A 12,707-nucleotide genomic window follows, 5' to 3' on the forward strand; every position below is an offset into this window, starting at 1 on the left:
CTCGGACGAGGGTATTCTCCTGTGAATGTGGCTTGCGAGTTTATTTTTAATCTATTTAACTTGAACAATAATTTTCATTAATGCCTAACATCTATCGAAGTATGAACGCAACCTGGCAAATTACTCCTGGGCATCTACCGATCGAGATTTGCATGTATCTAATTTGACGTACGAAGAAACCCCGCAAGTCTTACCGTAAATCCATATCCTGTACCTAAATGAAAAAAGTATGGCACTGTTGGAATCAGGAAGTTAGCGCTTTTAGGGGCTGTTTGGCGAACCGACAGAGTGAGTGCTTGGTTTGTATTAATACGATGCCAAATCAGCCAGTTTGATGCCCTGGCACAAGTAAATCTTGATTCAATTTTGCCCTTCATCTATTCTCAGACTGATTGAGGTCCATGCTTAAGGTTGAGAAATAACATATGTATTGGCGTTGTGGTGGACTTCGCTATGATAGTACATCGGGCCTCGTGAACACCCGGGGCGTGAGCCCCACAAAGTGACAAGTGACGGAGCGGCCTCTACGTGTAACTCCTTCGGGTCCAACTTCTCACCTACACTCCGCGCTCCTGCCCCAGAGAACTTCCGTGTACAATCTATCTAGGGATAAATTCGCTGTCGTCTTTTAGCTGTGGTAATTCCGCACACGGCGACACCGGCAAGCGCCCTCCGACTTCTTCCCCTCTCGATATGAACATCATGCGCGCACAGTGATCAACGATTTACGGTATGGAGAGAACACGGGTGGCAAAGGTTCGTTCCGCCAAGTCATACTTATATCTACAACGCGCTAATTGTACCTATCACTGCAGGTTGAAAATGTGACCTTGGCTCGCCGTGGTGAGCAGGTCGACGGCACGCTCCACCTCACCCCTCACCACCTAATCTTTTCGCACGTCCCCCTGATCTCCAGCGAGGATCAAGCAAAAGGTGTTACAATTAGACCAAGGGAACTCTGGTTCACCTACCCGATCATCGCCTTTTGTACTCTGCGCCCGGCTCCCGCTGCCTCCCGCCAGCTCTCCTCCATTCGCCTCCGCTGCCGAGACTTCACATTTGTCTGCTTCTACTTCATCAACGAGCAGAAAGCTCGCGAGGTCTACGATGCTATCAAGCAATGGACCTGCAAATCTGGTCGGCTAGATAAGCTGTATGCCTTTGCCTACCAGCCGCCACCGCCGGAGAAGGAATTAAACGGTTGGAACCTGTATGATCCACGCAAGGAATGGGAGCGTCAGGGCGTATTCAAGGAGAACTCAGGATGGCGTGTCTCCGAAATAAATACTGATTATGGAGTAAGTATCTAAGGACTGCCCACAGGCAGTCTTAGAAGCGGGGTCGCATGCTGACGGCGAGCTACAGTTTTCTCCAACTTACCCTGCACTCATTCCCGTGCCCTCTGCCATCTCTGACAATACTATCAACTATGCGGGGAGATATCGTTCACGAGCGAGAATCCCAGCCCTCACATACCTTCACCCAGTGAACAAATGCAGCATTACCAGAAGCTCGCAACCGCTGGTCGGGGTGCGCCAGAATCGCAGCATTCAAGACGAGAAGCTGCTAGCTGCCATATTCTCTACTTCACGATCCGAAAGGCCTTTGGCTAGCTTTGCTCAATCTCAACTAGATAGGGAGGCGTCCGACTCAAGCCAAGGCTACGACAGTCCCGAGGCTAGTCAAATTGACACCGATCTGTCAAATGCAGAGGAGATAGAGGACGAAATGATTGCCGCTGCTCGCGGTGCTTCTGATGAGCAAAAGGCAATTTATGGTGCTCAGCAGCAGAATCTGATTGTCGATGCCCGGCCAACAGTCAACGCTTTTGCTATGCAAGCCGTTGGACTTGGCTCTGAGAACATGGACAACTATAAGTTTGCAACCAAGGCATACCTCGGCATTGACAATATTCATGTCATGCGTGATTCGTTGAGTAAGGTTATTGATGCCCTGAAAGAGACGGATGTTACTCCACTAGGGCCAAATCGCGATTTGTTGGCACGAAGTGGCTGGCTAAAGCACATTGGTGGGATTTTAGACGGAGCTGGTCTCATCACCCGTCAGGTTGGCCTGCAGCACTCTCACGTTCTGATCCACTGCTCTGACGGCTGGGACCGGACAAGTCAGCTTAGTGCTTTGAGTCAAATTTGCCTAGATCCTTACTTCCGAACAATGGAAGGCTTCATGGTCCTCGTGGAAAAGGATTGGCTGTCGTTTGGTCACATGTTCCGACAAAGATCCGGCCATTTGAACAGTGAGAAATGGTTCCAGATCGAGAATGAGCGCATCGGTGGGGAGGCTAACCGTGGTTTTGGTGACGGCGGTGGTGCCGGAAAGGCCATTGAAAATGCATTCCTAAGTGCGAAAGGTTTCTTTGGTCGTGACAACAATAGCCGTGATTCTTTGCCTGACTCGGATGGAGAACTCAAGAGCTATGATTCTGACAGCCCGGCCAAGAAACCCAGCTCCGCCGCCCCTCGTTCGAGTGTTTCCGAGAAAGAGATGACCAAGGTGAAGGAGACAAGCCCCGTTTTTCATCAGTTCCTCGACGCAACCTATCAGCTTCTGTACCAGTACCCAACGCGCTTTGAGTTCAATGAGCGCTTCTTGCGACGACTGCTCTATCACCTATATTCTTGCCAGTTTGGAACGTTCTTATTCAACAACGAAAAGGAGCGAGTTGACACAAACGCCCGTGAGCGCACTAGGAGCGTGTGGGATTATTTCCTTGCCCGACGGGAACAATTCACCAACCCGCAATATGATCCCGAAATCGATGATCACCAACGCGGCAAGGAACGACTGATATTTCCTCGCGTTAAGGAGACGCGTTGGTGGAATGAAGTTTTTGGGCGTTCAGATGCAGAGATGAATGGGCCTGTTCCGGCAGGAGCCCCGGTCGGTGTTGGAAGCGACAGCCCTGGAGGAAATCGTGAACCTGTGCTGACTGGGGTTGAGACTGCTCATAGTCCTTCTAGTTCTGAGGGCTCTGGGCAAAACATTCAGAATGTCGCGGCCTCCGGAATGGCTGCTGTGCAGGCTGGATTGCCCAACCTGTCAGTCATCAAGGGTCATGAACCCGAAACAAAGGCAGACAAGGAGCAAGAGATGAATGTGGAGATGCAGTGACAGGACGGGTGCTCAGATTCACGATTTACAATGTATGCTTCGAAGACATTTGCATTGTAGTTTGCGGAGAAAGGACTACCAAGAGGTGACTACCAAGAGGTAATGAAGATGGAGAGAGGAGTTCTACATGGGCCCTTTGAAATAGTGAGATCCAATTTTGTTAGATTCACCAGCGAGTCATTCAGCGAAAGAAGTAGTTAGGGCCAAAAGAGACAGTCCCAACGACAATCATGTCCTTGATGCCTTGGTGCCTGGATGCCTTGTAGCCTGAGACGGGACGCACTAGCCCAATATAGGCCTAGCTCCCGTGAAGGGCAAGCGAGGGTTGAGCCCTAGCCCAAACGGGCAAGAGAAGCCCTACGCCCGAAAAATCCCCACTAACCTGTGCACAAGGAACTTCGACCTCGATCCCGCCTCCTCGTCGACAACCTCCAATTCCAACAACCAGGAACGCAAAAATGGCCGCTGTCCAGGGTGCTATCTCCAAGCGCAGAAAGTTCGTCGCTGACGGTGTTTTCTACGCCGAGCTCAACGAGTTCTTCCAGCGCGAGCTTGCTGAGGAGGGCTACTCCGGTGTCGAAGTCCGTGTCACTCCCACCGTCACCGACATCAGTACGTTCGCCCCCGAGATCTGAGTTGGACCGTGCCGAAGGGAAGAGATGGAAGTGTCGCAGGAGTTTGGAGAATTCTTGAATAGCGGCGATGGCTTCGACATGCGTGAACAATAGTTGGGATCGACGATGCTAACGGATGCTTTTCTTCTTTCTAGTCATCCGTGCCACCCACACCCAGGAGGTTCTTGGCGAGCAGGGCCGCCGCATTCGTGAGCTCACCTCGCTCATCCAGAAGCGCTTCAAGTTCCCCGAGAACTCCGTCTCCCTCTATGCCGCCAAGGTCCAGAACCGCGGTCTCTCCGCTGTCGCTCAGTGCGAGTCCCTCCGCTACAAGCTCCTGAACGGTCTCGCCGTCCGCCGTGCCTGCTACGGTGTCCTCCGTTTCATCATGGAGTCCGGCGCCAAGGGTTGCGAGGTTGTCGTTTCCGGCAAGCTCCGTGCCGCCCGTGCCAAGTCTATGAAGTTCACCGTACGTCTACACCGTCGGAGGGTGTAGAAGAAAGCGTTTTGATAGTCGGAAATTGATACTGGTGGATCTCTGATTATCCTTGCGCCAATTCGCAACCTCTTTGCTCTACCAAAAACGCGCGAGAAAACAGCTGCTAACAATCATATTAGGACGGCTTCATGATCCACTCCGGTCAGCCCGCCAAGGAGTTCATTGACTCCGCCACCCGTCACGTCCTCCTCCGCCAGGGTGTTCTTGGTATCAAGGTCAAGATCATGCGCGGCTCCGACCCCGAGGGCAAGTCCGGCCCCCAGAAGACCCTCCCCGACTCGGTCACCATCATCGAGCCCAAGGAGGAGCAGCCCGTTCTCCAGCCCATGTCCCAGGATTACGGTGCCAAGGCTATCGCTGCCCAGCAGGCTGCTGAGCAGCAGCGTCTGGCTGAGCAGCAGGCCGCTGAGGCTGAGGGTGCTACCGAGGGTTACGCTCAGGAGTAAACTTGTTTTTTCCAAATTAAGCCCTTTTCTCTCGTCCTGTCCTAACCTCATATACTCTCTACCTCACGCAATCAAAATTACATGAAGACTTAAAAAGGTTGACTCAAATTTTCCTGCATTTATCGCTGAGATATATGTCGCAATAATTCTTGCTAGCTTAGTCTTGCTTGACATTTGAATGGGATATGTACATGATGCTGGCCAAGAGCTGATGATCAAGGTTCCGACAATCTTCACGTAGCTACTTTCAAGATCTCGAACAAATCCATTGATTGGACCCATATAGCGCTGAGAAACCCCACTCTGCCTGCAGCCTTTTGACCACCAAGGTTTTTTATGTGGAGAATTTGGATTGCTTTTCGAGCTTGATCTCGGCTGGACACCACGCAACCCAACGTCCACGATATAGTCGAGACTTCTTGGCTCCGAAATCTCACTACATGAGTTGAGCTCAGACTTTCTTCAAGAGACCATCTTGTATCGCCGCGTTTTGCAACTATTTCCTCGTATGTAAAGGCCTGGAAGGATATTTTTAGGTAAAAAATTGCGTTTTTATTGCTTTTTTAGCATCAGCATCAGCGTCAGCATAGCTCTAATCGAAACGTGCTGGCATATCAAAAAAATGAGCTCTCCACGTCATGTCATCATCTATCTGCGTCACAAAGCAAGGGAAAATGTTCGTGCGCATGAAACCCTCTACAGGAAGGGCTCGATATTGAGCTCCAGAGTGCTAACGGGATACTTAAGCTCGTACTTCTCTAAGACCTCGGGATGCAAAGCACCAAAGCTGCCAATGACCTGGTCCGTGCCGCCAATACGGAGGTGGATCGAGGCGGCGTGGCCGGGGAAGTAGGTGGGATCTATAGGAAGAAGGTTAGCATGTTGAGACGGGACCATGAAGGTAAGAACAAAGAACATACCATTCAGCTCTTTGATGTAGTATTGCGACTCGCTGGCAGCAGGGTTAGTCAAACCCTCCTCAGAGGTGATGAAAGCGGTCTTCAGCATGGCCATCACACGGTCCATGAGACCGTGAACGATCTCGAAACCACTGCTCTTGCCATAATAGGCGGCAGCGTAGTGACGCTCGTTGCGACTCTTTCGCTCCAGAGACAAGTCCTTGAAGGCGACATCGCTGACCTCGAAGATCTTCATAGGCACACTGTGGGCCTTGTTCTCACGGAGGGTCTTCAGCAGACCGGGGAGCAAGCTGGTGCGAACAACCTGGAACTCCTGGGTCTTGGGGTTGGCCAGCTTGACGGCGGTGTTGCCATCATCCTTGCGGTTCAACCAGGCGAAATTCTCGTCGTGAGAGCACAGGATCAGAGGCAAGACCTCGGACCAACCGGCCATGGCAGTTTCCATACGAATAATGTCGGTGAGTTTGTTGACGGGCAGAGGCTGAGCAATGGTGCCAGACTTGCTAGGGAAAGAGCGAGGAAGGTTGTTGAAGCCGTAGGCGATGGCAACGTCCTCCATGATATCGCACTGGTGCAAAACATCGGCGCGGGTCGGAGGAATCTCGACATCAACAACGTCGGGCTGGGTAGTCGAGGGCTTGGCACGGTAAGCCATCTTCCTCAAGTAGTCGCTGATCTCAAGGGCAGTGAGATTCAATCCACAGCATTGGTTGATGTAGGAAACCTCCGCCTGGGCGACACGGGAAGAGAGGTCAGGGGTGATACGGGTCTCTCCGTTGTGCTCCGACACAATCTTGACGGGTTCGATGCTGTCATTGGATTAATTTGCGCGTCTTCGATTGTTCCAAGGGTACGTACGTGAATGGCTCCGAGGTGTACTGTGAGAACATGGTGACCATCATGCGGTTCACGATCTCGAGCTTCGTACGGTCGAGAGCAGTGATCTCAATGAAGATATTGGTGGTATCCATTGTGATCTTCGAGTGGTCGCCGTTAATGATAGGGGGAAGAGAGCAGACAGTCCGGTTTGAGTCATAGATGACCGGGTAGACTGGGGAGTCCCGGATAATATGCAGGTACTTGCTCAATTGCAGGTGTTTCTGTTCAAAGTGGTGAGGATCTCTATAGGTCTAGTTGAGGATGGAGTGGGCCATACCTCGTAGAAGGTCATCAACTCTTCACCGTTCATCTCCTGGGACTGGTTCAAGGGAGTGAATTTGATATCCTTGGGGGCCTGAGCCTCGTAGGTGAAGGGTCCCTTGACTTTATCCAAATCGTGAGTACCGATGGAGACCAGAGTACGTTGGCGCGCCAAGTTCTGGTGCAGCTTATCTTGAAGGGCAATGAAGGACTCATAGCGAGCCTTGTCGAACTTGACACCACGGAGAATGGCGCCAGACACGTAGGGTCGGATCTTGGTGGTCTAGAAGCTTGTTCAGTATACGAGCCTCGGTGTATACGCAGAGAGAGACCTACATCTTCCTTGACAATGATCTCTTGAAGTTGAGCGGGCTTGGTCAACTTGTACTCGGGCAGGGGCTTCCGGCCGAGGAAGATGTTCAGCATCAGCGCGATACCCTCAAAGCAGAGCAAGTCGTATCTAAAGTTCGTCTTAGTGCGCGATTCTTCGTATCTTCGCAGAGTATTCGGGCATACCGGTTGGCGGGGATCTCAATCTTAAGCTGCGGGGGCTCCTGGACGCCATCGACGATCGGGCGGGGCTGGTCTGTGGTCTTGGAAGTCTCAGCGGAGATTCGTATATTTCAATAGGGGTGAGCTAGCGTACATCTTCATCGAGCTCAATGCCTGCATGATCTCAGTTAGCCCATGCCCCGCCAATGGTCGCAGCAGCACAACGCACCGAACTCAAAACACAACTCATCGAACTCCTCCGTGGTATAGCTAAACAGATGCGCCAGAGGTGGTTAGTGATGTGAAGTGAAATCAAGATCACAGAAGCACATACTCCCGACCCAGCTCCTTGAAGAGGGCGGCCTTGTCGACCGAGATAGTGGGCATGGCGGGGGATCACAATGCGAAGCAAATCTGCGGGAGACACCGAGGATTGTTAGTGAGCTAGGTGAGAAAGACCAGGGCAGCCGTGGCAATATATCCCACAGGGCTGAGTTGAGAGGGAACGTACCAAATCCACAGAGAGTGCGACTCGAAAGTACAAGTTATGACTCCAATCTCCGATGGAAATTCTGCCCACAAGCCACCACCGCCACGCCTCTCCCCTCCATTGTGACCGCGGTATTTGTATTGTCACGGCACACCTCTTGGGGGCGGCTCGTGCGGGTGTTTCGCTGTATGTAACTTACATGACTCGCCAGCTGTGTTGGTGAAAGCTCAGAGCCCGAAAGACTTCCCCGTCACTGCCATCGATCCTGTTTCCAAATAGCGACCGCTTGATCCCTTTATCTCCCACATTTGTCTCCCTACGAACTCGTGGGTTGAGGATCTCCAATTGTTCCGAGGTATGCTTTCCCTGCGCCATTAGCCCTGCGGCCCAAAACCCCACGAAACCTCGATCCTCCTCTTCCTTATTGAACCCCCTCCGCAGTCGCTAACCTGCCCCCCCATCAGCTCCTCTAATCGTCCCCGATTTCATGACCGCTTGCATCTTTCTCCAATAATCTTTCTTACCCGGGTGCAATATCTACATCCGTCCTGATATCAGCTCTTTCCTCCAGGACTGGGACCTGCCACACCTTGCCCTCCCACGCCTCCCTCCGCTCTAATACATATACCACATCCAGCGATGGAGGGTCAAAACGAAAACGACGAGCTCTACCCTATCGCGGTGCTCATTGATGAACTGAAGGTGCGCTGATACTCCGCCTTTCACCTGTTTCCCCTCCACTGGTCCAAGCTCACACGTCAATGACATAGCACGATGATGTCCTCCTCAGACTCAATGCCATCCACCGTCTCTCGACTATCGCACTGGCGTTAGGGCCTGAGAGAACCCGAGAGGAGCTCATCCCATTTCTTGATGGTTTGTTCCTTACCCCCACCTCCCTGCCGCTTGGACCCAGAGACCCAACTAACATAGACCGCTACTAGATTCCGTTGAAGACGAGGATGAGGTTTTAACTGCTCTGAGCGAGGAGCTAGGCAACTTCACAGAGTATGTCGGAGGACCGGAACATGCGCACGTGCTCCTGTCTCCGCTGGAGAATCTGGCAGCGATTGAGGAGCCCTTGGTCCGGGAGAAGGTGGGTTGTATATTCTGTCGTATCTGTAGGATCTATGCTAATTACGTGAAACCAGGCCGTCGAGTCCCTCAACAAAGTCTGCGAGCAGTTGAACGAGAGCCAAGTCGAAGAGCACTTTGTCCCCCTTGTCCTCCACCTCTCCAAAGCCGACTGGTTTACTTCCAAGGTCTCCGCCACGGGCCTGTACTCTACACCATACAAAAAGGCCACGCCGGCCATGCAACAGAGTCTTCGCCAGCAGTTCGGAGCTTTGGTACACGATGAGACCCCCATGGTCCGACGCCAAGCCGCCAACAACCTGGCCAAATTTGTCAAGGAGATGGATACGCCAGTGATTATTGACGAAATGATACCCCTTTTCCAGTACCTCGCGAGCGATGACCAGGACAGTGTGCGCCTGTTGACAGTGGATATTCTTATCTCGATCGCGGAGGAAATCCCCAAGGAGCAGCAGCCCAGCCACGGAGTGTTGCTGACATCACTGCGCGCTCTCTTCGAAGACAAGAGCTGGAGAGTCCGATACATGGTTGCCGATAGATATGAGAAGGTGTGTCGCTTAGTCTTGGCCCAACATAGTTAAGCTCTGGAGCGCTAATAATGTTTGCCACAGATTGCCAAGGCTGTGCACGAGGAAGTGATTACACGCGATATGGTGCCCGCTTTTGTGAAACTGTTGAAGGATACCGAGGCTGAAGTGCGCACTGCAATTGCTGGCCAAATTCCGGGTATGTTTTGTCGGGCCCACCCCTGTGGAACGTAGTCTAATTGATGGCTAGGCTTCTGCACTTTGATCGACCGCGACACTCTGCTTAATGAGATCATGACTAGTGTGGAGGATCTGGTCTCTGATCAATCCCAGCACGTTCGGGCGGCTCTGGGCACTCAGATCAGTGGTCTGGCACCTATCCTTGGAAAGGATGAGTAAGTTATCAGGGTCCACGTCCTGAAAACATCAATGACTGACTATATTGCAGGACTATTGCCCACCTCCTTCCCATGTTCCTGCAAATGCTGAAGGATGACTTCCCAGATGTTCGCCTTCACATCATCTCCAAGCTTGAGCAAGTTAACAAAGGTGAGACGCCAATTCATCTGTGAATCTCAATATGGTCTCGACTAACTCATCTTCAGTCATTGGCATCGATCTTCTTTCTCAGTCTCTTCTTCCTGCTATTGTCCAGCTGGCCGAAGACAAGCAGTGGCGTGTGCGTCTTGCCATTATTGAATACATTCCTCTTCTTGCCAGTCAGTTGGGTGTCAAATTCTTTGACGAGCAATTGAGTGACCTTTGCATGGGCTGGCTCGGCGATACTGTCTTCTCGATCCGAGAGGCTGCTACCCAGAACCTGAAGAAGCTTACCGAGGTATTCGGCGTGGACTGGTCCAAGGAGTCTATCATTCCCAAGGTGATCGCCATGGGACAACATCCTAACTACCTTTACCGTATGACGACATGCTTTGCTGTTTCCGTGAGTCTGCCCCTTTTCGTTACAATTCGACCCAAGGATTCTAACCATGTCAGACCCTCGCGCCCGTCGTCACTCTCGATATCCTCGAAAGCTCCATCATTCCCATCCTGGACCGCCTTGTGACAGACGAAATCCCCAACATCCGCTTCAACGTCGCCAAGTCCTATGCCGTCCTGATTGACACCCTGCGCCGTTTGCCGGAGGATAAGACTCTGGTTGAGGTTGAGAAGTCCGGAGAGACCATTAACCCCTCGCCCAAGAGCCAGGACTTGATCCAGCAGAAGATTTTGCCCATGTTGGAGAAGTTGCAGGAGGATGACGATGTTGATGTCCGCTACTTCGCTACGACTGCGGGTGGCAACCAGGACGAGGTCATGCAGACCTCCCCGTGAATAAGATAGCCCAGGATGGCACATTACTCGTCGCAACGCCTTATTTATGGAGAGGGTTGACGACAGAAACTTCCCATATTACACAGGGGTCTGGGCATCCTGTCACTTTTAGAAGAATAAGGTAGCCAGCTCTGGGATGATGTCTCGATGGCGTTATTTAATGTAGAGGTTTTGTTTTTGTTCCACGCATAACCCGGTCTACCCAGAACAGGTAGTCACAAAAAAGCAATCACGCCATATGATTTTTCCGGGGAATCGTAGAAAGCTCAAGTAGTCAACATTGAACGCCATGGGAAGGGGATATTCCGCGTGGGCGAGTCAACTCGCATCATTTGTCAGCGAGCCAGAGACGACCACTTAAACACGCGTCAGCCACACTTTGCGACACTTCTTGCATAGTCGGATGCTTAAAAGTCAGTCTAAAGCTCTTGAAGCTCAAATCAGTCACCTTATATTCGGATCATTTCCATCTGCCATGGTTGCTGCCAACTAGACTTTTCCATTCCGACATTGCTGCACACCGTCCATGCACAACATCCTTGGCTATCTCTTGCCCTGTGCGCATACTCAAGTCTCAATTCGACCTGTCAGGAAATTATAGATTGAGATTACAGGCACTATGTCATCCGCTTGGCCTTGGCATTTCATCACGGTCTCCGAAGAGGAGAAATCTCATCGCAGGGACTTGCTTGACTTGCGCGGTGTCATCGCGCAGGGGTCAATCCTCGTGGTGATTATCGTACTTCGAGTGTACCAAGCTTGGGCCACGGCCCAGATACCTGGAGGTGCTCCGAAGCCGCGGCGCCCAATCTCGTGGTGGGATCGTCCGTTAATCACTGGATGGCTTGAAACCCGGAGACAGTATCTTGTCTGTGGCGTGTGGTTATCCTGGCTCGTTGGCCTTGCTGTGTGGAACAGTGGAGATGGTATGTCCTCTTTGTCCCCATCGATAGGCATAGAACTCCAACGATCAAGTCGAGCAATACCATACTCACCCTCCACAGACTATCTCCATCTAACCAAAGCCCTGGGCCATATCGCCCTGTCCCAAGTACCCCTTCAAGTCCTGATATCTCCGGCAGCGTACATCTCAACCACCAAACCATCTGCAGCATCCATCTTCTCCTTCATTACCTCCATCCCACAGGCAACCATAACACCCTACCACCGGCTCTTTGGTCGCGTAGTTATCTCGCCTCTCCTCATGGGACACGCCTCTCTTTACCTGCTATTCTTCGTGCAATCAAGCCACCCGGAGTTTGGCTCCCTTCTCAACAAGCGAGTCCGTGATTTCGACGTGCAATGCGGTCTTCTTGCACTGTCTGCGGCGGTCTCACTCCTGTTTTTTGTCCGGCCTCGCGGTGTGGCGCGAAAGAGGGACACTCAGCCAAATCCGTCTATCAAGGAACGGAGACAGTCATTCTACATTGGCCATGTTTTGTCGGTGACTATTTTGTGTGCTGCGGCTTATTGGCATGTCACCCATGCGCGGAGGTACATGCTTCAGGCGCTGGGGGCTTCAGTGATCAATGGGATTTGCTCTATGGTTATGGTCCGACGGGGAGGTAGAGGATGAATGGTTACCGTGTTCGAAGTGAAGTGTCCGAGCGGGGTTCATCTCTGAATGTTCGATGCGCAGTGCTGGAATGTCCATTTCTGGTGGTCATTTTGCTTAAGCCGGCAGGGACTCGTCACGCCTGTGAATACGCAGATATATAGGTAAAACGATGTAGAGCCAGATGGAATCTTATTTAGGCTTTCTAAAATAAGATGCTGGACAAAAACAATGCAATTGTTTAGAGTTGAGGATTCATGTTCCCCAGATTTCAAGAGTGGTGTAATTTCATCACGACAACAGGCTGTAATTGGGTGAACCAAATAAAAAAAAACCATGGCCCCTGTAGTCACTAGGAATATAGATTGAGAAAGGATCAAGCCTGGCGTGAAGCGAACCAAGAACAGGGAAATGCGACCACGTTAGCCTTACGTGGACGATACATTAGTCGCGGCTCGAGGC

At 51.6% G+C, this 12,707-nt stretch overlaps 5 protein-coding genes across 5 annotated transcripts; 4 read left to right on the forward strand and 1 right to left on the reverse strand.

The window, feature by feature from the left end:
• Nucleotides 1-732: 732 nt before the first annotated feature.
• N7477_003822 (phosphatidylinositol-3-phosphatase YMR1) lies at nucleotides 733-3,132 on the forward strand (the record flags this gene model as incomplete). The annotated part of the gene is made up of 3 exons (XM_056965485.1): nucleotides 733-756; nucleotides 816-1,298; nucleotides 1,366-3,132. 3 exons carry the CDS (start codon nucleotides 733-735, stop codon nucleotides 3,130-3,132), a joined length of 2,274 nt encoding a protein of 757 aa, XP_056825438.1.
• A 458-nt stretch (nucleotides 3,133-3,590) lies between these two features.
• N7477_003823 (40S ribosomal protein uS3) lies at nucleotides 3,591-4,691 on the forward strand (the record flags this gene model as incomplete). The annotated part of the gene is made up of 3 exons (XM_056965486.1): nucleotides 3,591-3,744; nucleotides 3,902-4,215; nucleotides 4,365-4,691. The coding sequence occupies 3 exons, from the start codon at nucleotides 3,591-3,593 to the stop codon at nucleotides 4,689-4,691; spliced, it is 795 nt and encodes a 264-aa protein (XP_056825439.1).
• Nucleotides 4,692-5,387: 696 nt separating this feature from the next.
• Nucleotides 5,388-7,630, reverse strand: N7477_003824 (phenylalanine--tRNA ligase subunit beta; the record flags this gene model as incomplete). The annotated part of the gene is made up of 9 exons (XM_056965487.1): nucleotides 5,388-5,551; nucleotides 5,612-6,420; nucleotides 6,470-6,711; nucleotides 6,768-7,034; nucleotides 7,088-7,211; nucleotides 7,268-7,344; nucleotides 7,398-7,417; nucleotides 7,473-7,513; nucleotides 7,578-7,630. The coding sequence occupies 9 exons, from the start codon at nucleotides 7,628-7,630 to the stop codon at nucleotides 5,388-5,390; spliced, it is 1,797 nt and encodes a 598-aa protein (XP_056825440.1).
• Nucleotides 7,631-8,372: 742 nt separating this feature from the next.
• Nucleotides 8,373-10,690, forward strand: N7477_003825 (protein phosphatase 2A structural subunit TPD3; the record flags this gene model as incomplete). The annotated part of the gene is made up of 9 exons (XM_056965488.1): nucleotides 8,373-8,435; nucleotides 8,504-8,609; nucleotides 8,678-8,829; nucleotides 8,885-9,376; nucleotides 9,440-9,554; nucleotides 9,606-9,750; nucleotides 9,804-9,904; nucleotides 9,961-10,298; nucleotides 10,352-10,690. The coding sequence occupies 9 exons, from the start codon at nucleotides 8,373-8,375 to the stop codon at nucleotides 10,688-10,690; spliced, it is 1,851 nt and encodes a 616-aa protein (XP_056825441.1).
• A 619-nt stretch (nucleotides 10,691-11,309) lies between these two features.
• On the forward strand, nucleotides 11,310-12,266 carry N7477_003826 (ferric reductase-like transmembrane domain-containing protein; the record flags this gene model as incomplete). The annotated part of the gene is made up of 1 exon (XM_056965489.1): nucleotides 11,310-12,266. One exon carries the CDS (start codon nucleotides 11,310-11,312, stop codon nucleotides 12,264-12,266), a length of 957 nt encoding a protein of 318 aa, XP_056825442.1.
• Nucleotides 12,267-12,707: the final 441 nt, after the last annotated feature.

The sequence above is a fragment of the Penicillium maclennaniae genome (genome assembly GCF_028827695.1).
Source record: "Penicillium maclennaniae strain IBT 15551 chromosome Unknown utg000003l:1.0-5670915.0:1.0-5674809.0, whole genome shotgun sequence".
Lineage (NCBI taxonomy): Eukaryota > Fungi > Ascomycota > Eurotiomycetes > Eurotiales > Aspergillaceae > Penicillium > Penicillium maclennaniae.